Below are 24655 nucleotides of genomic sequence, written 5' to 3'. Positions count from 1 at the left end.
ATTCAGTTCAACCATCCACTTATCACCAGTATTTCCCACTAAATCATGTCTCTCAGTACAATATCTAAATGTTTCTCGAACCTCTCCAGGGTTGGTGACTCCACCACCTCCCTTGGGCAGCCCATTCCAGTGCCTGACCACTCTCTTGGAGAAATATCTCCTGATGTCCAACCAGCATCTTCCCTGGCACAACTTGAGGTCCTTCCATCTACTTGCACTGCTAGTTACATGGCAGAACAGGCTGACCCCCCCTCACTACAATCTTCCCTCAGGCATTTTTGGGAAGCGATAAGGTCATTCCTGAGCCTCCTCTTCTGCAGTCTGAACAATCCCAGCTCTCTCAGCCACTCCTTAAAGACTTGTGCAACAGACCCTCACCAGCTTTGTTGCCTTTCTCTGAACACCTTGAAAAATGAAGGTCCAACCTGATAATCCAGACCTTGCACAACAGCAAATGCAATCTCACACTGCCAATTTCTCCCCCATCTGAGATCACTCAGTGTTGAACTGTTAATCCTTGTGCCTGGATAAAAACTTGATCTGGGAATTGAAAGAAAAGCATGCACTAAAAGGAAGTGCTCCTGCCTTAGAGACAGACATGTTCACATCTCAAACCATTTCCAACTTCAATACTCACTATTGTGCTTGAAGATTCTAATAGTAGCACCTGAAAGCCTCGCACCAAGAACGAGAGAAGTGTGGTTCAATTCATCACTTAGAATGAGGCAACCCTGTGGAGAAGAAGTACAAAAAGCATTTGCATGAAGTGGGAAGCTGTTTGCAAGTGTGTATGTGAGTGTTTCAACATACAGTTATGTCTGTATATACATAAATACATACATGCATATAGCATTGAAACAATGTGAATTAAAATTTCTGAAAGAACTACTAGAAAGACAGGCAGAAACAAAATTCAGATTCTCAGACATTCTCAGAAAGTGCATGAGATTAACATAAGGAGGAACTGATACTGAAACTGGACTAAAATCTGCAGTTTGATAATTGAAATAAGATCAGGATGGATTGAGACTGCCATTAAGATTTAAGTAGAGCCAAGGCACTAGACACAATCTTACTCTTTCTCTGGTAAATTCATATACAATTTATCTGCAGTGTATGTTTCACCAATGAACTCAGTTGAAAACCTTCTTTATAGAATAAAAAAAAATGCAGAAAAAATAATTTAGTATGCTGTATCAATGAGAGACAAGATTATCAGTTGAATTCAAGCTGGAGCCCTAATTTAGCTCTGTGTTCTATTGTATATATTATGCTGTGACGCTTCACTATCCAGTACAAGAACAACACAATATTAGCTAAATAAATATTATTTAGGAATCACGGATTGTGCCTAGGATTGGAGGTATCCACACAATTCTGCTTAAAGACTGATATAACAGTAAGAGTTAGACATGTGTATCTTGACAAGACAATATAGCTACCAGATTTAACTATAAGGAAAATTTAGGAATAAATCTCGCAAATATAGGACAACTACACAATATCTGCAATACATAACACCATATAATAACATATAATAACATGTAATATTAGAATATACTAATTATATTCTACACCATACAGTAATAACTTCACGTCACTTGTACCTAAATATCCCACCTCTGACAAAGGCCTGCATCTCCACATGAGGCCAGCTAACTAAGGGATAAACATTTTAGAGCTAAGCGAGAGAAAATTATTTTAGGCTGCTGTGCATGTCTGCGATTTCATAAATTTACCTCTATTAGTTTTTAACTGTTTCTTTGGACATTACTGGACTACTTTTCCAGCACCACAGTAGATTGAAGTTGATATCCTCAGTGGCTGAACATTTTCTCCAGCCCAATCACTACGTACAAGTACATTAGAAATCGCTTATAAAAGCTGGATTCTTTCTCAATAGTGAGGAAATGACTTCACCTCTAGCTAGGTTTTTGGAAGAAATCTTGAACATACATCATGTGGTGAATTCATTCCACCTCCATCAAAGGGGAAATAATGCTTCGCATTTGCCTGAATCGGAGAGAACAATTTTCCCAGCCAACATGATGGTATATGAACAACTTGCGTCAGGAGCTGTGATGAGTGGAATTATACATTTCCATGTCTTTGCATCGTGGTACTCCAATGGTACTCCAAATTAGAGATAAGATTCCTTCAGAATCAAACAAGAACCAAACTTTTGTCACATGGCCTCATCTTTAGACTTGCATTTGCCACCAGCTTTCTTTGCAAGGGCTGGCCAGAGATCCATTCATCAGAAATGCTGAAAGCTGTTTTGCCTTTCTGATACCAAGCTTTTTTCTTCAGTTGAGCCTTTCCATTTAATACAAGCCCAGAATACTATAGCAGTTGTTAAAACAATTAAACAATAGTTTTGTGTGTTTCATCAGGAAGTACTCACCTTTCCAACAAGTGCTGGAATATTCATTGAATTTGTTGCAAATCCCATGCCAAACACCATAGCATCTTCCACACCTAGGAATTTGGCCACAAGATTCTCTAGCTCTACATGCTTGTCTAGGGTCCCTGCAGAAACAAACACAGGCAATCTCATTAGATTGTGAAAATTATTACTTCTAAGGACACAAAACATTCAAAAGCATGAATCAGGCAATCTGTCATTAAGCCAGATTGCTTTTTTTTTTTTTTTTTTTTTTAGTTCTATTGAAGTTTTTCCATTTGTATTTAGTATCCTGTACGTGTGGGATAAAACAAGAAAAAGGAAGGATGCAAATCAGCTATAAGTAATGCTAGCAAATACTATTGCTGTTAAGATAGCAGTTGCTTTGGGAAAAAAAAGTTTGTTTCCCAAAGCAACAACTTTTGATGTAGATTATCCAGAAGAGTCATTCGTTGCTTCTCCCCTTGCTAGTACTACCCTGGTGAGGAATGAGACCACCTTTTTTAGGACAAACATGTTAGGCACTTTTTAGTTCTTTCTGAATGAGAAAGCAGATGACAACAACAGAGTTCTTCAGTTTTCTCCTGAATGACTGTATCTATGAGTACGAAATCCTTAATTATGATATTTTACGAACTGACAAATGAAAGCTTTCTCCATCCTGTTAGACTATGGATAATAGAAGTTAAGGTAAGCTCCACTACTATTAACTATGTTCCTTCCTCCCTAGCATCAGCCAAACTTAAGTGCCAAGGCTACACTAAGACTCTTCCTTACTGGAAGTAATTTGTCTAATGTTACTGTCAGGAGTCTCCAAACAAATAAGGTTGTCCAGATGAACAACAAAAGCAATATCTTTGTTCACTAACTCTCAAAAGAGGACAACAAAATACAAAAGAGGATAAACAAAAGAGTAGTGTTAAGAGATGACAAATAACTTTGAACAGTAATAAATCATCTCAATTTGCCAACTCTCGTTTTTGTTTTCCTGCCTGTGCATTGTGGTACCAAGGCTGAGGGAATTCTTACAAGATGATCTGTGGGGAAGAAAAGAGAGTAGGCTGTGGATTCTAACAGTATTTTCCCTATGAATAAGGCTCCAAGCAGAGAAAAGAAGAAAAAAATCAAAGTCAACCTCATGCCTTACTTGAGTTGCACAAATTGATGTCACAGTAATACAGGCAAAGTGGATTACAATTAACTGGAACAGAAATTCAGTATTTACTGTGATAGGCAAAGGACAGAAAAATGGAAGAAAGCAGAAGTTTGGCTAGAGTGTCCCAACAATAATTTTGAGTCAGGAAGATGATCTTATCCTTACCGTGGAGGTAAGCTCATTAAAAATAAAAAGAAATCAAAATGACAATACAGTTTCAGCAGCAGCACTAACTCAGCTGTTGCAGTGAAGTAGTTCTTTTGTTAGTTCTTTTATATGGAACTATTTTATGTTATATTCATTAAATAAGTTGAATCTCCAGTAGATGCGAGTAGACTGCACATGAAAGCCTTGTAGGGCAGCTACTTTTTTGCATTTGTAGATCCCAAGACGCACATGGATATGTGCTAGCCATGCACACAGCTTAGCAGTTCAGCTCCATGAAATACAAAAACAGTATTTCAGATTGAGCTGCCAGCTGGACAGGTCAAAATTGTATGTGTAAGGCTCTTTCTTTTGACTTGTAAGCCCAATAGGTCTTGGTATATTTCCACAGTTATCTCTGTGTTGGTTTTTTTGTTTTTTTTTTCGGTTTTTTTTTTTCAGTCTTGAGCTTGGTTACAAGCAGTCACTGATACCTGAGATTTCTAGTCAAGTGCCGTAGCGCTCCTTGCAGATATCATTTTGTCACTTCACTGCTATGGTCACACGCACAGAAGATGTAGTCTGAAAAGAAAGCTTGAAGCCAATCACATTATTGTGACAGACTGAATTAGAAGTAGGTTTGTGAAAGCATGAGGAAAAAAACCATCACTTGCTTTGCAAGGCAGTGATTTTATAGCATGAGAACATTGTCCCTGACTCTTCCAGGAGTAAATCTTACACTGCTGGGGTGGAGTTAGTTAAATTGCATTTTGGGATTGCAATGTAGGTTTTCTGTTTTTGCAAATAAGGAGAGCCTGACTCATGATAAATTATTCTCTTCAAGCATCTATTAGATAGGAAAACCACACTTTTGATCCTTTTCAAATGACCTGATGATGATGAAGAATCAGATCTCTGAAAGTAACCTATTCTTTCTTATCTACTAATCCTAACAGTGAACGTGGATGATGATGCATATCACTACTACTTATAAATACTCGACTGAAAATTGGAATCAATAGGGACTTGTTTTGCAAAACCAAAACTTGAACAACAAGTATTTGCAATATCACCCCTAGGGTTGAATTACTTGAATTATAATGGCAATATGGTAGGTGGTAGGTGAGGTGTCATAGGAGCAATATGATACACATCAGTACTGACAGTACTGATACATACCTGATACACTGATATATGCACTGATATATGACAGTACCATATATATTAGGAAGAGTAGAATTGATAAAGCACACCAGCTTGATTTTCTCAGCTTTACAGTAAAATGGGTATTTATTTAAAGTGTTTTGATTATTTAACTTCATCAGAAGATTTCTCCAACATGGATCACTCTGTAGGCACGGCATAAACCGCAATTACATCACAAAACTTTCTACTGGTGGGAAAAAAAGGAATAGTAAATAATAAATCCCCTCCTTATCAAATGCTGACCCAGTTTCCTTCCTCAGCTGCATTTTGGGGACAGGGAACACGAAGTAATCTTTGTCGTGGCAGTCTTTCATAGATTTAGCCACATCCTTGGACTGCAAGTCTTGTCAGTCTACTACACATTGGCAACAATGTCTTTTAGTGCAGTTTTTAATTTTAAATTTTGAAAGGAATAAAGGAAAATACCTGTTTCCTTCAAGCAAAACCAAAGCTAGATGAGTAAACTGATAGAAACAACAAACAACTGAAAGAAAAATAACTGATTTTTGTAAAAGTCACTTCCACAACAACTGGTGATCTTGATGTAACTTGCCAATGTGAGTAAGAACCATCACTCTGAGTAAGTGATGGTTTGTCAGAGGTACTTTTAACTGGGTGTGGAACAAAGTAAAGTTACCTGAAGATCCCTGCCCAAGTGGAAACTTAAGGTCACCAACTCTATTAAGATGTTTGTCAGAGATAATACTACTGAGACACATACACACTTTTAGAAAGGAATATTAAATGAGTGATTATTAGAAGGATGAAGAAAGAAATGATGTAGAAACTGTACTGCTTTTTCATGTCACTCTACAAGAACGGATGATCCAGATTGTATCACAGTCCCACTGAGTCTGCAAGAGGAGCGAAGCCTAAACTTGTATGGTGATACAAGTGATCAAAAAGAGGAAGAGAATCACACAGTAATGTTATCCAGATGCCTCATTTAACACCGCATGTGTGTAAAAGAGCCTCTAAACAAGTGGGTTTTGAGGAGCATTTGAATAAAGGAAATGTTCATGCTTTCTAAATGTTGCCATCTGCTGACAGGACTTTCAAAGAAAAAAATACTTCAGGTATCACAGATTTAATAACATACCCATGTTATTTACTGATTCTCAGGAAAAAATAATGGATTTTTACAAAACTTCCAGTTTAGTTTGGATTGTCTAGTTTTGTTTGATTTTGTTCCCTTTTTAAAACTACACAGCTAAAATTTACAGCTGAATTCAAGTCTTGATAACATCAAGGCATGGATAGCAGCATCTTAAGGGGGGGTATACAAAAGAAGGGGACAGACTGTTTAGCAGTGTCTTTTGGAATAGGATAAGGGGAAATGGTTTCAAACTAAAAGCAGGGAGATTTAGATTGGACATAAGGAAGAAGTTTTTTTACAGAAAGGGTTGGGAGACACTGGAACAGGTTGTCCAGAGAGGTGGTAGATGATTCCCCATCCTTCAAGACATCCAAGGTCAGGTTGGACAGGGCTCTGAGCAACCTGATCAAGCTGTAGGTATTTCTGATCATTGCAGGGCAGTTGGACTAAATGATCTTTAAGGTTATATGATTTTAAGCGTTTAGATATCTGTATGTGTATAGAGAATTGGGAATATATTGGTAAGTTAGCATGTATACATTTGAGATCTTTTATGTTTTATACAGACCACACAACCTCTGTTTACTCCTGACACCTCATTTAATCTGCCAGAAGTCGAGTTGTTTGGAGGTTTTTGATCATAAACTGGATTAGTTATTTGTGAGAGGCTAGGCTAAAAAGGGAAAACAACGTTAGCAGAAGACGACAAGAAGGAAAATTCCTCTCATTAGCTGCTTCCTGATGTATGCTCTGCCCTATCAGAAAGCCAAGTTTGCAAAACAGACATACACAATTCTTGTTTATGCAACTTTTTTTTTTTTTCCTTAAGCTCTCATTTAGAAACTTACAGGAACTTTAATTCTTTATCAGTTTCTCTAAACTGAAAAATGAACCATTTAGTTATTTGTTCAGTGCTGAGTTTAAAATGGCCCTTGCCCTCATTAAAGCTACAAACTGATATAAAAGAATGGAAAGACAAATTACTATTTTTTATCTTCTCGAATCTGCTGCTAGAATATTACACCTTAAAACCTAACAGAAGGATATGAAGAGGATGAAGTTACTTTTGCAATTTAATTGTTGGCACATTTTCATATTTGCTTTTTAACAATCATATAATCAAATGACAAAAATCCTCAGAAAACAAAAAATTATACAATCAGTTCAAGGTAGGCATTAAAAGATAAGTTCCCAACCATGCTCTCCAGAATGAATCATTCGGCAAGTGTTCTGTGCAGGCTCCGTCTTGTCGTTTGGTCCAAGACATAATGACAGGAGGAGGATTTCAAAAGGGCAGGAATCCTGCCTGGTTGCTTAAATAGCACTAATGATATGCTTGCTCCTGTTACTCATTTATGTAATCTCCATAAGGAATAATGGTGTGCTAAGATAAATAGAGCACTGGAACTACTAGCTCTCATACAGCATCCCTGTCACCGCCCTGGTGCTAAGTCTGGGAGCATTTAAGGCATAATAATCTGCTTTATTTCATTTAAAAAAACAAAACAAAACAAAAAAAAACCAAGAACAGCAAAACCCATAAATTGCATTATCTTCTGTAATTGGCAAAATGGGCATTAAATATTTTTTTTATAAGAAATAAAAAGCATTTTGCATATATTTCCATAATTCTCCCTTGCTAATTTTATGTTACATTCCTTAGAAAAGGCTGACTATAAACATAAGAATGATACAATGTGCTTAGAGAAAAGGCTTGTCAGCCTGTATCCAGCAGCAGCCAAATCCCATGCTAGCCATAAAAATGCTCCAATTTGCTTGGAAGAAAAAGATTTCATATTTATCTAGAAGGAATACGCGCTATTTCAAATTTATTTAGGTACTTCTTCATTAATTTGACAAGAGGATTAAAATAAATAAAATAGAGTACAGAGGTGTTGTGTTGTGTTTTTTTTTCCTGCTAGCTTGCATGAAATTACCCTGTATGTTCTGAGTCACTTGAATAGGTAGTTTCCATTTCCATAAATCCAACTGCCAAAAACTGTCTCAGACAATTTTTATACCTGTAAAAGTGGGAAACAAAATGATCTGCTTTTGTCCTATCTAAATCAGTCTAATGAACTAGTCAAATTAAATAGTCAAATGAGTTTTTCATAAGAGAGACTGCAATGAAAAAAAAAATCTTTTTAATTTAAATTACACCCATGGTCAGTTTTGTCAGACACAGTTGGTGCACGTCTCTCTTTATCCTCACTTGATACCTCGGACAGTTAATACAGCATATTTTGTTCTGGCTTTCCTAAGTTTAACCTTGCTGTGGTCAGAATGCTCTGAATGCACGGTACTCAAATGCTTTTTATTATTCCTCCTAGCCTGTACCTCTGACCAAGAAAGTCCTCATTCTACATCTCCATCTGCTTTGAACTTTCCCAAATGATCCTATTTGTGCTCAAATTTTCACTATCAAAATCTCTCAGGGAGTACTTCCATCACACGTACCATGCAGAACTGAAAAGTCTTTCGTCTCTAAGCACACTACGATGTCAGCATTTTTGCCATCTGCAAACAATCACTTTAAAATATTCACTCAAGCTACTGCTCTTAGAAGGCATGCTCCAAGCAAATGTGCTATGGCTTCTTGTTGATCTCTTAAGACTCTTCGCTTAACCTCTTCTTACTCAGTGTCGTCGGAAACACTGAAAACAGCCAGGTTATGAATACTGCTTATGAACATTGCTTCATAAGTTCCTTACACTCTATCCTTACCATAAGTAATGTCTGACTTTATGGAAACATGAATGTGCTCACATTCTTCATTCAAACCAAATTTCTATGAAGATTTGCTGGTGCACAAGTCCAATGTTAATGATTATACAGTAATGGCCATAGTCATATTAGCAGTAACACAGATTAATAGTAAGCTAATTAAGTAAAATAGTGCTCAACAACTATCTTTAGATGCACTGCACCACAAGAAAGGTTCTGCAATTCTCCTGTGTGAAGAGCTGCCTCCTGTATTTACTTGGAACCTTCTACCAACTTTATACAATGTCCTGTAGATCTCGTAGGGAAAGAGACAACTAGCAGCCAACTCAAGCCACTCTTCCAAGCCACACATCATTTTGAAGACTTGTATAGTTTTCCCCCATTGGCTTTTTCCAAGCCAGATGCCTGGTATTTCTGCCAGCTGAAGACAGCAAGTTCAGTAGTTCTTTACCCAGAAGTTGTTTGAGACTTCTGATGATCCCTGTTGCCCTTCTCTGACACATTCCAATTCTGCTGAGTGCTTTTGACCAGAACTGCGCCAAGTACTTAAGATGACAGCAAACCATGTCTTTATACAGCAGGATACTGAGATTCTATGGTTAACTTTTGGTTCACTTCCTAATCATTTCCAGTATTTGATTTGCTTTTTGACCACTAAACAACAAGCTAATGCTTTCACGGAACTATCACTTATAACCCTAAGACCTTGCTCCTAAGGGATAACAGTAATCTTGGACTTAAAAATGAAAAATATTTTTCTTCCAGATCGAAAGTCCCAGAAAAGCCTCAGGAATGTGTCTTAAATGACACTGTTATACTAGGAAAGTGATTTATTATTGTTATAATTAGAAAAAAGAACTAAAAATGGTGAGAAAAGTCCTGAAATGTTTTATGAAGTACAAATCTAGAAAGACCAGCCACAACTGCTACCAAGTTCTTACGCTTCTGTGTTTAATTGCATTCAACTGACACATGCATAATAATTTTATAGAAAGCATGAACAGCTCTCACTGTTCTGAGCTATGTTTATACACCGTCTTCAGTTACTTTTCTGAGAACGTGAGATAACTGTTCTACATTTATTAAGGTTTAGTTTCACTAAATTTCTTTAATGAAAGTGTTTTGTGAATATATAAACAACTATGTTAAAACTTTCATATCAACTTATTCTAAGAGCAAACTACCTGCAACAACATCCTAATATGGCAGCATTTAATATCCACTCCATAGTCTGCGCAGTTTAGGCAGAAGACCCAAAGGACAGGTTTACCTTCACATATTCTTTCAAACTCTTACAGCTCACTGTATTCATAACTCACACCACTTAGTTGTTGTTGTTATCAGCCTAGTTAAAGCTTTGAAATGTTATCTGCCTGGGAACAAAGCCATTCTATTCTATTTTACTAAAATGAAGATGGCAAATAATAATTAAAGCAATTAAAAAGCAAACAACCAAAACAAAGCCAACAGAATTTTTCCAAACTGCTTGAGTGTGATCCATAACAGACCTATAGTGCCATAAGCAGGAAAAAGAGAAAATAACAGATATCCACACTACAGAGAAGTATTTTCCTTCAGTTGCTTATAATCATAGAATCATAGAATCACAAGGTTGGAAACGACCTATAAGATCATCTAGTCCAACAGTCCTCATCACTCCTCATCACCATTGCCACCACAAGTACTAAACCACATCACGCAGCACGTTGTCTGGACGCCTTGTGAACACTACCAGGGATGGTGACTCCACCACCTCTCTGGGCAGCCATTCCAGTGCCTGACCACTCTGAGAGAAATAGTTCTTCCTATGTCTAACCTAAACCTCCTCTGATACAACTTGCGGCCATTGCCCCGTGTCCTGCTCATTGCCTGGGAGAAGAGGCCAAATCTCTCTTCACCACAGCCTCTCTTCAGGAAGTTGTAGAGTGCAATGAGGTCTCCCCTGAGCCTCCTCTTCTCCAGACTGAACAATCCCAGCTCCCTCAGCCACTCTTCGTAAGACTTAATGTTCTTACTTAGATGCAAACAGGCTGCAACAGAGCCACGTTCAGTGAAGTAACCACTCCGCAGAATTGGTCTGTGGAGGAACTTTTCTCTATCCACCAGCCATTCAGGCACAGAGCCTCTGCTAGCTGCCTAGGAGAAAACGCTGTGACTGCTTCTCCATGTGACCTAAGCCAGGTCTTAACATTATTTCCCTATTTTAATAAATCCTCCCATCCTAGCTGCTCTCTGACATTCATTCTCTAAAAAACTTTATGCTATGCAGTAAATTATGCATGATGAAGTTGTGCTGAGACAAAAAAAATTAAGCTATCTCTTTTATTTCACGTACTTTGATATCAACTGCAATATGTCCCTCATGTAAAAAAAAAAAGCCACATTTCAGTTATGTGGGTGCTGACCTGCCTAGAGATATACTTGTTCATAGCCCATTCCTGCCCTGTGAGTAGTCAGAGTGAAGATCACGGGACTGTGAACACACTTGAGTATGAAAGTAAAACTTTGCTGACTGTTTCAAGATAACTTCAGGAGTATTGCACAGGAGTACAGATAAAGACCTAGAAATCCATACATTGTGAAGTTAGATGGATAAAAGTGGAAACACTTAAGAGATTGTGGATCTGGTGCTCAGGGACATGGCTTAGCAGTGGACTTGTAGTGTTAGGTGAATGGTTGGACTTGATGATCTTATAAGCTTTTTTTTTTTTTTTTTTGAGAGTAAGTCAAAAGTCATGAAAGTGTTCCATATCCAAATGATAATGAAAGGAAACACCAGACATATTCTTTGAAGCACTCAAACGAACCCAAAATATTCTCAGATAAACTAGAATTCAAGTAAAAAAGACACAGGGAAACATACCTTAGATGACTAGTAATAGTACAACTTTTAAGCATGCAATTCATGTTAAACAGTATAATGCCACCACATCACCACATGGGTCACCTAATAGAAAGATAGTAGGTCAATCTATAAACCACTTGGTGTGGTCTCACTGCCAATATTTTACTGGCAAATCAAACCATGATGACAAGATAAGTAGTTTACAAAGTTTCCATTATTGTCATTATTGTTATTACTATTATTGTCTGGAAATGAGTCATAAAATAAAAATACGACTTCCCACAAGAATTTGGAAGGAAGATGTTTGCTTTGAGAAATATGAAATGAAAAAAAACAATTCAGGTTGCATATATATATATATATATATATATATATATATGTATGTATGTATTTATTTTTTTGATAGCTCTCGAGAAAGATTAAAAAAAGCTCCAAAGGAGACATCATCCTGTATTTCTATGGGTGGAAACAGTTTTCTCTGAATGCAGGGTGATTGCACTATTAGAAATGCATGATTATACCCACATTTAATACTGGTTCAGTAAAAGATTTTGTATAAAAATACAGGATTGAGGATGCATGAGGTACACAGCCCACAAAGTTAAAACCATTAAATCCAAAAATGACAGATTAAAGATAATACTAAGATACAGAACCTTCCTGAATCTCTTCTTTACAGGCACAGTGGGAATTTATACTCTGTATCCAATAATTTCTCATAAAACATAACAATATATTCTTAGAAAATTGATAGAAAAAATATGGGAAAACTCATCTTCATAGTCAGAAACTCCTTCTGTGGTAGATAGCATATATCAATGACAGATGCAATTCAGTTTGCTCTAGAACAATTATCAAGTCTTGGTTTATCTCTTTGAAAAATAACCCTGTTACTTTCATAGTTAAAAATTCCAGGCCACTTTATGATCCACTCATTTTAGCTTTTCCAAAAATCAGTAATATCTTCTCATTTTAAAAATACTGTTCTGTGATAATTAATAAATCATCCTTTTTGGCACTCAAACAAGTACCTGTTAATGTGACTAAAACATGACTAAAAAAAATCCAGTTTCTTCAAGATATCTGTAAGAAAAATCATGCAGTTACAGAAGCTTTGGTCACCATCCAGCTATTTACTCACCCATTTCTTGTCTAGTACTGCAGATTCCTGTTCCATATTTTTGTAGCTCTTTGGTTACAGTTTTCAAAGCGTTAGGATCTGTTTCTGCGAAGCCGAGGTAGTTATAAGAACCCATATTGATTACATTCTTGATGGTTCTTCCTGTAAACCTATAATCAAAGCAAATTTTAAAGAATGCTGTGACCCTTCTTTGCACTCAAAACAAAAACAAACAAAATTTCCAAATTTTGTTCCATTGTCAGCCTTTCATTTGGAATTCACAATCCTTATAACGTTAACATCTTACTTAATTATTGCATCCTGCTCACAATGAGCAGGAGAGCTGCAGATGGCAATATACCAATATTAGGTGAAATGGCACTTCTGTAGATTTAAAAAAAAAAAAAAAAAAAAGCCTAGAACTTTTTATGGTACAACTTAGAGAGATAATTTTCTCAAATGGCTCGCCAGCAGCTTCCACTGGTGTTACTGTACTTACACACAGAATAAACATGAGGTGAATGACATGGGAAACACTGTGATATACTCCACCCTAAACACTGTCTGCATGATGAATTTCCATATCCATTTAACTCAGTAACAGATATGATAGACTGAAATTTTCAAGTTTTAAACTGGTTAAAACTCACTTCCAGAGACTCATTATGCAAGATAGAAGCCACATTTATGTAATGCAAGAAATTATTATTCTAGTCCAAAGGGATATAACAAATGTTGTAATATTCTGGCTCAGATGTTATAAATGAAGCACACGAAGTTCTTACTTAGGCTGATAAAGATAGGCAAAACTAGTTTGTTACAGAGTTCAGACCCTTCCAATTTTCATTGCTAAACAGTGTTCAAAAGAAAGGGGATAGACTATCAGAACTGTGCCGATTGCAGGAAAAAAAAAGTGCTGATGTATATATTAGTTGGGGGTCTTGGTATGACACACTAGATGCATTTTTTTCCATGCTTTGGAGATATATCAGGATGAACATTTACAGAGCTGAAAGCTGAAGAGTGTCAGCCAACTCACCTAAATGTCCAGTTGTAATCATCTGTAACGCGTTCCATGAGGTCAAACTGCGGCCCTGGGACACTGCAAATTGGACGATTCCAGTTATCACGTATTCTCATATAGAGGTTTCTGGTGTAAAAGTTCTCAAAATCTTGATAAAGTGGCACAAAATCCTGGTTTGAAAACATGCACAGGGTTACGTTGCTAGGAAAGTGTCTGCTAAGGAACTCAAGCCATTCCCATTACATAGGAAAAACTGATGGATTAGTATGCAGAAGGTTACAATCACCACATATTTTATGCTACAAACAATTCCAATTGGAAATTATCTTTAATTTCTTTGAAGTACAGGTTATTTATTTATTTATTTAAATTTCATATGGTCCAGAAGTTGGCATAATTCTCCAATCCAATCTTTGGGAAGGTCAAGATGAAGTCACAATACTTTCACTTACATAATCCACATTTCTCAAACGGGGCACTTTGTTATGAGCAGAGTACATTCCAAACCTGAGATAAACAACAGGTTGTATCTCAGTAAATGTTTGATACATTAAAGCAAGTCCAGTGTACCTGGTTTCAGCACTGTTGGCCAGACAACAAGTTTGGTTGACGGTAAGTTTCTGTCTGTGAATTTTAATTTGGAAAACAAACTAACAGGAAGGTACAGAATGAAAACAGACATTTATCTGAAACCCTAATACAGTCATATTAGACACTAGATAGAATAAACTGGTAAAAGAAAATGACATGGTATGTAGGAGACTGAAGAATGAACTAAATGTGTTATGCCTGGTGGATGGTATGGAGATTCGACCAGCATGTCTGAAAGCAAAATAGTGCATGAATAGTCAAAACATGAAGTGAATTCAAAAGGAAAATCCAAAATAAATATATCATAACACTATGATATTTCATTTGAAAATGCACATATCTTCAAAAAGTCAAAACAGAAAATCTTTTTTGAGAATTTTATATGTAAGAGGAACAGAAACACTATTTGCATTTTTCCATTCACTATGCCAAGTGTTATTTTAAATTACAGTGCAATCTGTACAGGGCAGGGAAGGTGGAACAATAAAAAAATCTAAACAAATTCAGAATGCAATTAAACTTGCTGGGGTGCAAGTTTCATTTAGGAATACGCAAATTCTAGGCAAGGATTCACAAGAATTCAGGCTACACTCACTTTGCACCAGGACAATTTCCACATGTTTTGTGACCAGCTATTTGACAAACGAAAGTGAGCAATTACAAAGATGTGGCTCTGCCTATTGCTACGATAGACAAGGCAAGAAAGTCAAACGGGACAAAAAAAGATCAGGGTAAAGAGATCGGGAGAGATGATGTATTTAACAGTAAGGGGTTTCTGAGTTTTCTTTTTAAATAGATTGAACTAAGACACTGAGGTACATAACTTCTTTTTCATACGTACTTTTTGTTGTTGTCTCTCCTGTGCAACGTTACGTTTTTCTAGTCCCCAGGCTCTCATAAAATCTCGCAGGTAACCAAATATTGTGCCCACTCCAAAACCCACAAACGTAAGAACAGCAACATACATTGGTGCTTGTTCAAAGTGCTCAATAAATGTTTTTTTGTGGGGAGTTCCATTTGTTACACCATTCTTCTGAAAATACAGAACAGAAATTTGCAACATTTAAATAAAATAATATTTTATTTGATCAAAGCTTATACCAAAACCTTAGATCTTGAGGAAGACATTTTTGTCTACTATGGCACAAATCCAGAGAGGCATTTAGAGCTCTCCCCATATCAACTAATGCAACCTATCTTTGAAGAAGAGGACCTCTAAAACTGCACTCGGTACTGATCACTGCAAGCATGTTCCATTTTTTCTCCTGTCAACCAATGTCTTCAATTGCAGATGTCTTCCACTTACCACTCCCATGTCTATTTTGAAACATATAAAACTTATGAAAGACTAGCAACACATTATTGTGTAATTGGACAACTATTTCAAAGGTGATTAAATGGAAACCACAATATTCTGTTTTTGCAAGACAACTATAAAAAGGGAAGGGCAGCATTGAAAACTCACCCACATCAAACCTGACGCTGCTTCTTGAAGTCTTTTGTAACACACTAGAGCAGCTATCCCATACACAAGAAATCCTGCCTAATATAGGGCATCTTTACCAGGATGCTCTTCTTAATGTAAGTATCCAAAACAGCAGTGATCCCAGCCTTTTATTTTTGTTTCAGTTTTGTTTGTTTTTTTTAAAAAAAAGGCTTTAAATACTTTCAATTACCTCATCCATACTTTTAAGGGTACTCTAAAATAAAAGAGGCAATATACATGGACATGTATGCATCCCTTGTCTGCTGGAATTAGTCACCCTCTTCTGAGGGACACCTAGGAGCTTATAAATGTATGGATGAAATTATTTGGTTGTTAAAATATACCAAAACCTTCAGCAGTTGTTAGTGAAAGAAGCTAAGTTATTCAATTTCAGTCTTCTCAGATCAATCTACATTTGCAAGATTATCAGATTATTCTTTTGAATAGAGGTCATCCCCTTAGTTTCTTAAAGTATGACAGTATTTTCCTGTTGCTTTCTAGTGATGTCCAACCTACCAATTCAAAAACATTTTAAAAAATGTAATCCAGAAAAAAAAAAATCCAAAAACAACCACTCTTTGAATGAGCAAAAAACAAACAAAAAACCAAACAGCCACAACAAAAGAAGGAGGTTATCTATTGATGCAATGTAGCAAGTTGAAATACAATAATCATGCTAAGAACCACCACAAATTATCTGCACTTCCTAGACAGATCTAGTGTTACTGGTCTTCCTACTGCCTTAAGCTGCCGATATAGTCAAAAGATTTTCATTTCCATTGTAACGTCCAGTCTTAGTTTCATCATGTTTTCTCGGAAGAAAAAAGTGCTGAATACAGGACAGAATGTAAAGATTTCATAGGTAACCAAAAAAAGGAAAAAAAAAATCACTAGGAAATGGTGAAAATAACGTGTTTAGACTTAGGAAAGATTTACTGCCCTGTGAAGGAGAAGGAATAAAAAGCTGTCTCTTCCAACATGAGCACAGAATTTGGAAGCGATTTTACAGTAGCACCCCTACCTAAAGCTAATTGTTCTTTTAGGTCAACCTATCTACCATATAAAACATTTTGTGAGCCCAAACTAAACATGTCAAGTCATATGCCAGGTAAGACACAACGGCTATGTGCACACTACATCACAACACTGTATTTCATCCAGGACTAAGCTAAGTCCCGTTACCTTACATGTGTGATGGACTACGAGCATACTTATGGTCATCTATGGCAATTCCATTGACTTTGTACTTTGGCAAGCTGTGATGATGTGATGATGAACCTGAGTTCAGAGGAGAGAATTAGCATGACGATTCCGTTCATCCATTTTATTAATAAAACTTTACTATTACGTATTTCATTTGTGAAGAAACTGAGAAGCTTTGGCTTAGACTCCTGCATTGCAAAACTCTTCTGCAACATTCTTTTGCTATGGAACTCTTATTTGAGCTACATTTTGAGCTCAGATGCTCCCATTTTATGCATTGGTATATGCATTTAAAGATTTAACCACCTCCTATTTTATAGCAAACAGCTAGTGGTAAACTGCACATCAACAGGAGTAAAACACTAAGAACATGAAGTCAGATAGTGACCCAAATTTTCTGAAACAACAGACTATCAATGTTCAAAAACAAGAGTCTTCAAAAAGCAGAGGTTAGTATAAGGCTGAGAAAACAAATTCAGAAACATACAGTGAATTTTTTTCTAAAAACAGAAGTGGGTAAAACAGGGGCTTTCCATCCATCCCTGGAGTTCCACAAAAAGAAGAAAAAAAGAAAAAAAAAGAAGTAGAGGAAGACTCCAAGCACTGAAATAACTAAAATAGGTGAATTCTAGGGAGTCATAAAACTGGATGCTTTTGTGCTGCACTTCAGATATACCATGCCTGAACTCTAGCAATTTTTAGCAGATGATGAGGGAAAGATTCTAAAATAAAAACAGTGAATAATGCTTTCCTTAGTACATTCTCCCAACTTCCAACAAACTGAAGCTTGGATATTTCGTGATCCTGAGACTACATTATCACATTTAATTGTCATTGGGGATACCATGAATATGTTCTTATTTTTGAACACACAAATAGTATGGGAAAAAAATAATGAATTTCAATAATTGAGTTAGCCTGAAAAAGAAAAAAAGTATTTCACAGATTTTTATTAGGTAATTGATACTTCCACTCGACAAGTTACTTTACGACCATTGGCTTCCACTCAGTTTTCCTATTCAGCTAATAATGCTCTCTCTCCAGTCAGAGATCCCTGAGGGACTCAATTCCCTGCATCTCCCTGGCCGAAGGTTGTATCTTTGTAACCCTCCAATTCTATCTTGACAATGTCAACTTAAGCAGCAGCTCAGAGCTGCTCAGCAACTTTATTCTTCACAAATCTTGAGTAAATATTATCCTTTGTGATATGCTAATTCCAAATAGTATTGTCTTGTTTAAGAAAAATAATTCTGCTGATGTTCCAAATCAAAATAGTTTCTCACAAGTCTGCCACAGAGTAAGAATACTTTCTAGGCACAAACACAAGGAATCCACCAAAGCAAGGAATAAAGATAAAAAAGACAGGAAGTTAATAGATAAAATTAAAAACAAACATATTTTAAAACCCAGCTCAACAAATCTAGGATTTCAACAGCTTTGTGGAAACAAAAAGCAAAATCAGGATTATAATATTTATCCTCCTTGCACTGAGGCTTACTTAGCTTACCAGATCACATTGCCTTGTACACTCTTACAACCAAAGATCATTCTGGCAGCCCTGCCTCATAATCTCCATCTGCAGTGCACAGTTATATAGAATCCTTGTTGACAGATCTGGCAGCAGCCTTAAACCACAGTTGCAAAGCGGTTTCCAGTAAGACAGTCACAGCAAGAGAATTTCTGGGCAAAGTTTTAATGCCAATGAAGTCAATAGGAGCAATTCCAGTACGGTCAGTCAAGCCAGCTTTAAATGCAATACATCTTGTATCCCTATATCGTGCAGTTTACAAGAGAAGAGGTAACCACGTACTCCAGTATAATTTATGAGTAAGCCCATGAATGGAACGGAGATGAGGAAACTGAGACCTGAGAGCCCATGTTTTCACACAAGACCATTTTGTAGAAGCAACATACACTGCAAAGAAATCCAGAAATCACAGCCTCCTTTTTGAAACCTCTCCTTAATTAATATTTTGTAAGCTATTATGGCTCCTTCCAGTACAGCAGCGGTAGGTGTATATATCCTTGAAATAAAACTACTAGGAGAATAAAGTCTTTTTCTTTAAACATATTTCCTCTCCTAGAAATAAAAACTGACCCAGAAACAGATGAAACTTTATTTTACACTCCTTCAGTTTAAGAAGCACATTTAATCTGCTTCTGGATCAGATGTTATCATGTTGTTGCATAAAACCTATAAAAACGCAATGTAAGCTGAGAGATCCACATAACGCTGACATGACAAACACAAATATGAAAGGGATAGATGTTGAAAACCATAAATCAAATGACAGCCACATTTGCCCAGTTTCTGCCTGATTCCAAGAAGCCATTGAAATCTCATATGAATTATGACAGTGCATTGCTACAGCCAAAAACCAATGGGAGCACAGACTGACAATCACTGATGAAACATCTGAAACATCTGAAACATCTTGCAGATAGTTTGGTTCTACACAGAGATGAGTGGAGCTACTAAATGCCTTCCTTGCTTCAGTCTTTACTATTAAGATTGCTCCTTAGGAGTTTCAGATCTGGAGAAAGAGAGAGAATCTGGACAAAGGAAAATCTCCCCTTGGTTGAGGAGGATCTGGTCAGGGATCATCTAGCCAAACCTGACACACACAAATCCACAGGTCCCAATTATGCACTCATGAGTGCTATGGGAGTAGGCAGAAGTGACTGCTGAACAACTCTATCACCTTTGAATAGTCACAGCAAATGGGAGAGGTGCCTGAATTCTAGAGAAAAGCCAATATGGTTCCAGTCTTCAAAAAGAGCAAGAACGAGAAGTCAGGAAACTACAGGTCAGTCAGCTTCATCTCCATTCCTGGAAAGGTGATAGAGCAGCATACTCTGGATGTCATCTCTAAGCAAATGGAAGAATCAAAGGTTATCAGAAAGAGTTAACATGGGTTCACCAAGTGGAAATCATGCTTTACCAATCTAGTAGCCTTCTATGATGTCATGACCAGCTGGGTAGATATGAGAAGTGGTTGTTTCCTACCTTCAGTAAGCCTTTTGACAATGACTCCTCTAACATTCTCATAGGTAAACTTAGGAAGTGTGGATAGATGAGTGGACAGTGAGGTGGATTAGAACTTGCTGAGAGAGCTCAGAGGGTTGTGATCAGTGACGATGAATCTAGTTGGAGGCCTGCCTGGAGCAGTCTGCCCAGAGAGGCAGGGGAGTCTCCTTTGGAGATATTAAGAATCGGTCTGAATGTTTTCCTGTGCAACCTACTGTAGAGAACCTGCTTTAGCAGAAGAATTGGACTAGATAATCACCAGAGGTCCTTTCCAACCATTATGATTTCTGTGATATAGTGTTTCGTAACTTGAGCGGTAATCTACATGAAGAATACATACAATTTAACATCAGAAGAAAATCAGAAGAAAAATGGTTTGTTGCAAGTACTAAATAAACTGTCTACTCTGTACTGTTTTCTCCAAATCTACTGAACTGTGTGTTCTCATCTGGTATGAATGTAGTACAATAAGAACTACATATTGCTAAACAGTCGGAAGAATGTTTGTCAAAAGAAAAGACATCTTCATATAGCACAGAAGCTTAGGTACAAAGATGTGGGACTAACATGAAGAGCTTCTCTGGAGAGCTTCTAAGCCAGTAGCAAATCATGAAAATATAACACAATGATGGGGACAGTGAGTAGGACATGAATGCAAGAAAATTTTGCTTTGAACCGTAGGTTTCAGAAATTGCTGTATAAATAGGTAGTATCCAATATCAACTAAGATTTGTCAAACAGTATACAGGGAAAAGAAATTGCATAGTAAATTCTTCTAGTAACTATATACATTCATTACAAGCAATACTAAGAAACACTAAAATGAAAAAGAATGTGGAAAGCCTGACACAGTTACTATTCTGCCTGCCCTTCTTCCCAGGGTATTCAAAGTGGACTCAATTCAATATAACTGGAAAGGGATGAGAACAAATATGGAGCTTAATAATTTCAAATTATTAGAGACATAACAGTGAAGTTCACTAACCAGAAAGACACTTACAAACACCAGAAGGTATTTCCTAACCTTATAGCAATTACAGAGTAGAAAGCCAGGCACACTGAATCAGACAAAAGAACTGGATGAGATGCTTAGGTTACAGCAATCCTGGCAGAGTTCCCAGCCTTTGAGCTGCAGCAAGTGTTTGCTATTATTTCCAAGGCTCATAGTGAACTATAGGAGTCACACTGCCCAGCCACATCAGATTATCTCCCTGTCATTCATATCCCATGGCTTTGGCTTTAAGAATGAGTGGCGGGAAAAAAAAGGAAAAAAGAAGTTGACGTGATATTGTATCACTTTGTGCACATCACTAACAGCAATCTACTAACACAGAAAATTTCTTCCAGAAATGACTTAGCATTTAGGAAGTCACTGAAGTCAATCAATCAATTTTCTATATATTTTCACTGGGATTGAAACTGTAAATAAACGAAGAGATACTTTAGATCATCTAACCAGACTGTTAGTGATTTTTGTTAGTGATTCTGTGGGCCATGCTTAAAAACTATGTGAAGCAATCCACCAATTCAGTTTCCCACATAATGACTTTGCAATGAACACAGAAAACATTTTAGCTAGCACCAAATTGCTCTCCACACAAAATTCCCTTGTGAGGAAAATGTTACAGGTGAACAGACAGATCTTACGCACCAACTTGCATGACTGAATGAGCACTGAATCCCAGTGCTTTTTCCATTGAAAATTACCATGGCTTCAAACAGGGCCAGAATTCTGTACAGGAGGCAAATGGAAACAGCTAAATAATGAGACAAGCATTTCCTGTCAAAATGGATGTGTGTCCCTGAACTTCCCATACCAAATACCTTACAAGCTTCAATCTTCTGTGTTAAAGCTTCAGAAACAGTGTCAGGTCATCCTTCGCTCTCAAAATGATGGCACCAGTTTTGATAAAGACTTCTTAAGTCACAGAACACCAGGTCCTTTGTGAAAGGATCATGAACGTAATTTCTATTGCTCACATTTCTAATCTCCAAGTTGTATGTCGTTAGAATAATTTGCACATTATTGCAATTATTCTGTGAGGAATGCAGAGGTTATGCTGAAAAAGCGTGCTCTCCAAAACATTCCTGTTATTGGCAGGAATTACATATCATATCTCAGAATAGTGATGACAGAAAAAAATCAATGCTAATTTTGTTAATGCAATCAGTCTGAACATATTTAAAGGCTTGTATTTTCTAAGGTAATATTAGAAGTTCGTTTCCAACCTTGCGATTCTATGATTCTATAATCTAATTATTTCTTGTAGTGGTATTAAAATACAAATTCCAGGTGTACCATAGGCAGAGAGAAAAGAGAGATGGCATTCCAGAATAAAAACATTAACAATTTAATGATGAAAAAAGTAGAAGGGTAGCTGGGAAAGGGGCAATCAGGATGTGCTGCTAGTTTCACATGTAAGAGGATTAAAAACTCATTATGAAAGAAAATAAACAGCTATTTAGACAAGGTTCTTTTCTTAGCTAGAAGTAGATTCAGGCATCAGAAAGAACTCCAGGAAAACAGGATTGAGTATAAACTCATCTGACATATAGCACATAGCTACACGTAGCTATATAGGACATAACTACATAGCTACATAGGACAAAACAATTGAAGGAAGAAGAGAGAGAGAACCATCTCATAAAGGTGGACATAGTCTCACATTATATTATAATGGGAAAAAAAAAAGATGAGAAAATGAATAGCTTGACACTGTCAACCAACCGCTGTTGTTTAAAAAAGACAACAGGAATTCATTCAAAGAATATTTAAGAAATCTGGCAGAAGTGCACGTGCCATGATTGAACTGGGATAGATCATACCAAAACTGGCAGCAAAAGTGGCATACACTATCCTATCAGTGCACCATTTAATATAACAAAGTGACATAGCTTGAGGATAGGTAGGTTGGAGGCTATGTCACAAGAAGCCTAGAGAAAGTTTACAGAATAACCTGGATTCGTCAACTAGTGAGACTTTACTGAAGGTTATACGCTTTATTTCAGAAATCCTGTTTTGTTTTTAAAATAATACTAATACCTGCCATTAGAGCTTTGAAATTGTCTCACTTCACATAGATGTTAATCTGAAACAAAATTTTCTAGGAATGGGTTCAATAATTTCACTTCTCAAGCTGTATACTGTTAATTCTCTCTTCATTAATTCTAGCTTAATTCTCTAAATTAAACTGTTCCAAACATTTCAAGCACTAATCATACACACATTTTTTTCTGCATGCCCTGTCATAGACTCTTGATTTACTTGCAACAGAAGTGCCATTTTTAAGCAAGCTGGTTTGTGCTAGTTATTAGGCATCCATAGCATGTTTTATTTCCTGAACAAGGCCTCCAGATGAGGAGGACAGACTAATATACAGGAAAAAGACTGACTTTAATTAGCCAATACTTGAAAATACTGTGAAGAACACCAAAGAGAGACTGCAGGTGAAATTCAGTGTTAACAAACTCAAAGCAGAACATTTCTGAAAAAAAAATAATGTCAATGGGCTACTGCACAATGCCACATCCCAAAGTACTGATGGTTTTTCTGAGAGGTTTCAAGACTAAATATCAAGAAACCTAGACAGTGACCAAATGCTTGAGTATTACTGCATAAACATCTGGATCAAAACTGTAATCAATATAGCAAAAAACCAGTACAATTATGAAAAGATTACACAAGTTTTTCATATGTTGATTTCGAGACTACAAGAAGAAATCCTTGACTAACTAATATATAAAGGTAATATGCTATAATAACTCATACTACAACAAATGGAGATAAATATTTCTGTAGACTATGTAGAATACTCCATAGAATAAAGTATACTTAGGAGAAATGTCAACCTGCTAATGGAAGATGGATTTCCAACTTTATTTTTAAACATAACTAAGAAAAGTAATCTGGAATTTACATCTGCACTATGTTTAAATCACATAGAATCACAGCATAAGAGTAATAAGAAGAAATATAGCACGGCAAATCCTCCACTTGCACCTTCTTGTAAGCTACTAATACCTTGGTTACATTCTGGAGAGCTCAGTTAGGTTGCTAAATATCATAAGGTAAGCAATTAAACAGATGACTAATAAGTGTTACAAGATAATCATGCAAGAAGTCCAAATGAAAATCTTAAAACAGGATTTTGTAGAATCTTTTAATCCATTTAAAGAGCAAAAACAGTCTCATTTCTTTTACACTTCGGCCCTAATGCAGAAAAGTTGTGTTTTTAATAATGAATTATTTTATTATTCTTCACAAACAGTAACAGCCTCCTCTAGCCATATACTTATTTTTAAATGGAAAATATCAAGTAAAGCTGATTTCAATCTGTTATGATTATGCCCACTTCTGCACCTTCAAGAAACTCATAGGACCTTGGCAGTGTTCAGCCTGGAGAAGAGAAGGCTCCAGGGAGACCTAGCAGTGGCATTTCAATATCTAAATGGGGGCTATAATAAAGAACAGGATGGACTCTCAACATGGTCTGTTGTGACAGGATGAGGGGAAGTGGTTTCAAACTAGAAGAGGGAGATTTAGACTGGATATAATGAGCTTTTTTTTTTTTTTTTTTACAATAAGAGTGGAGAATCGCTGACACAGGGTTCCCCAGACAGGTGGTGGA

General features: G+C 36.7%; 1 protein-coding gene across 3 annotated transcripts in view; it reads right to left on the bottom strand.

Annotated features, from left to right (window-relative positions):
• SPTLC3 (serine palmitoyltransferase long chain base subunit 3) overlaps window positions 1–24655 on the bottom strand; it is a 287967-nt gene that overhangs the window by 35333 nt on the left and 227979 nt on the right. For all 3 annotated transcript variants that reach the window (XM_052675638.1, XM_052675652.1, XM_052675646.1), the window contains 5 exons: window positions 15152–15343; window positions 13735–13889; window positions 12717–12865; window positions 2405–2529; window positions 638–731 (listed from right to left, as the gene is read on the bottom strand). In XM_052675638.1, the coding sequence (XP_052531598.1) occupies window positions 638–731; window positions 2405–2529; window positions 12717–12865; window positions 13735–13889; window positions 15152–15343 (715 nt within the window). The remainder of the gene's footprint in view (window positions 1–637; window positions 732–2404; window positions 2530–12716; window positions 12866–13734; window positions 13890–15151; window positions 15344–24655) is intronic.

The sequence above is a fragment of the Tympanuchus pallidicinctus genome, unplaced genomic scaffold (assembly GCF_026119805.1).
Source record: "Tympanuchus pallidicinctus isolate F22 unplaced genomic scaffold, pur_lepc_1.0 scaffold1, whole genome shotgun sequence".
NCBI classification, from domain to species: Eukaryota; Metazoa; Chordata; class Aves; order Galliformes; family Phasianidae; genus Tympanuchus; species Tympanuchus pallidicinctus.
Note: the sequence above shows the minus strand (reverse complement) of the source record. Positions and strands in the feature narration are given on the sequence as shown.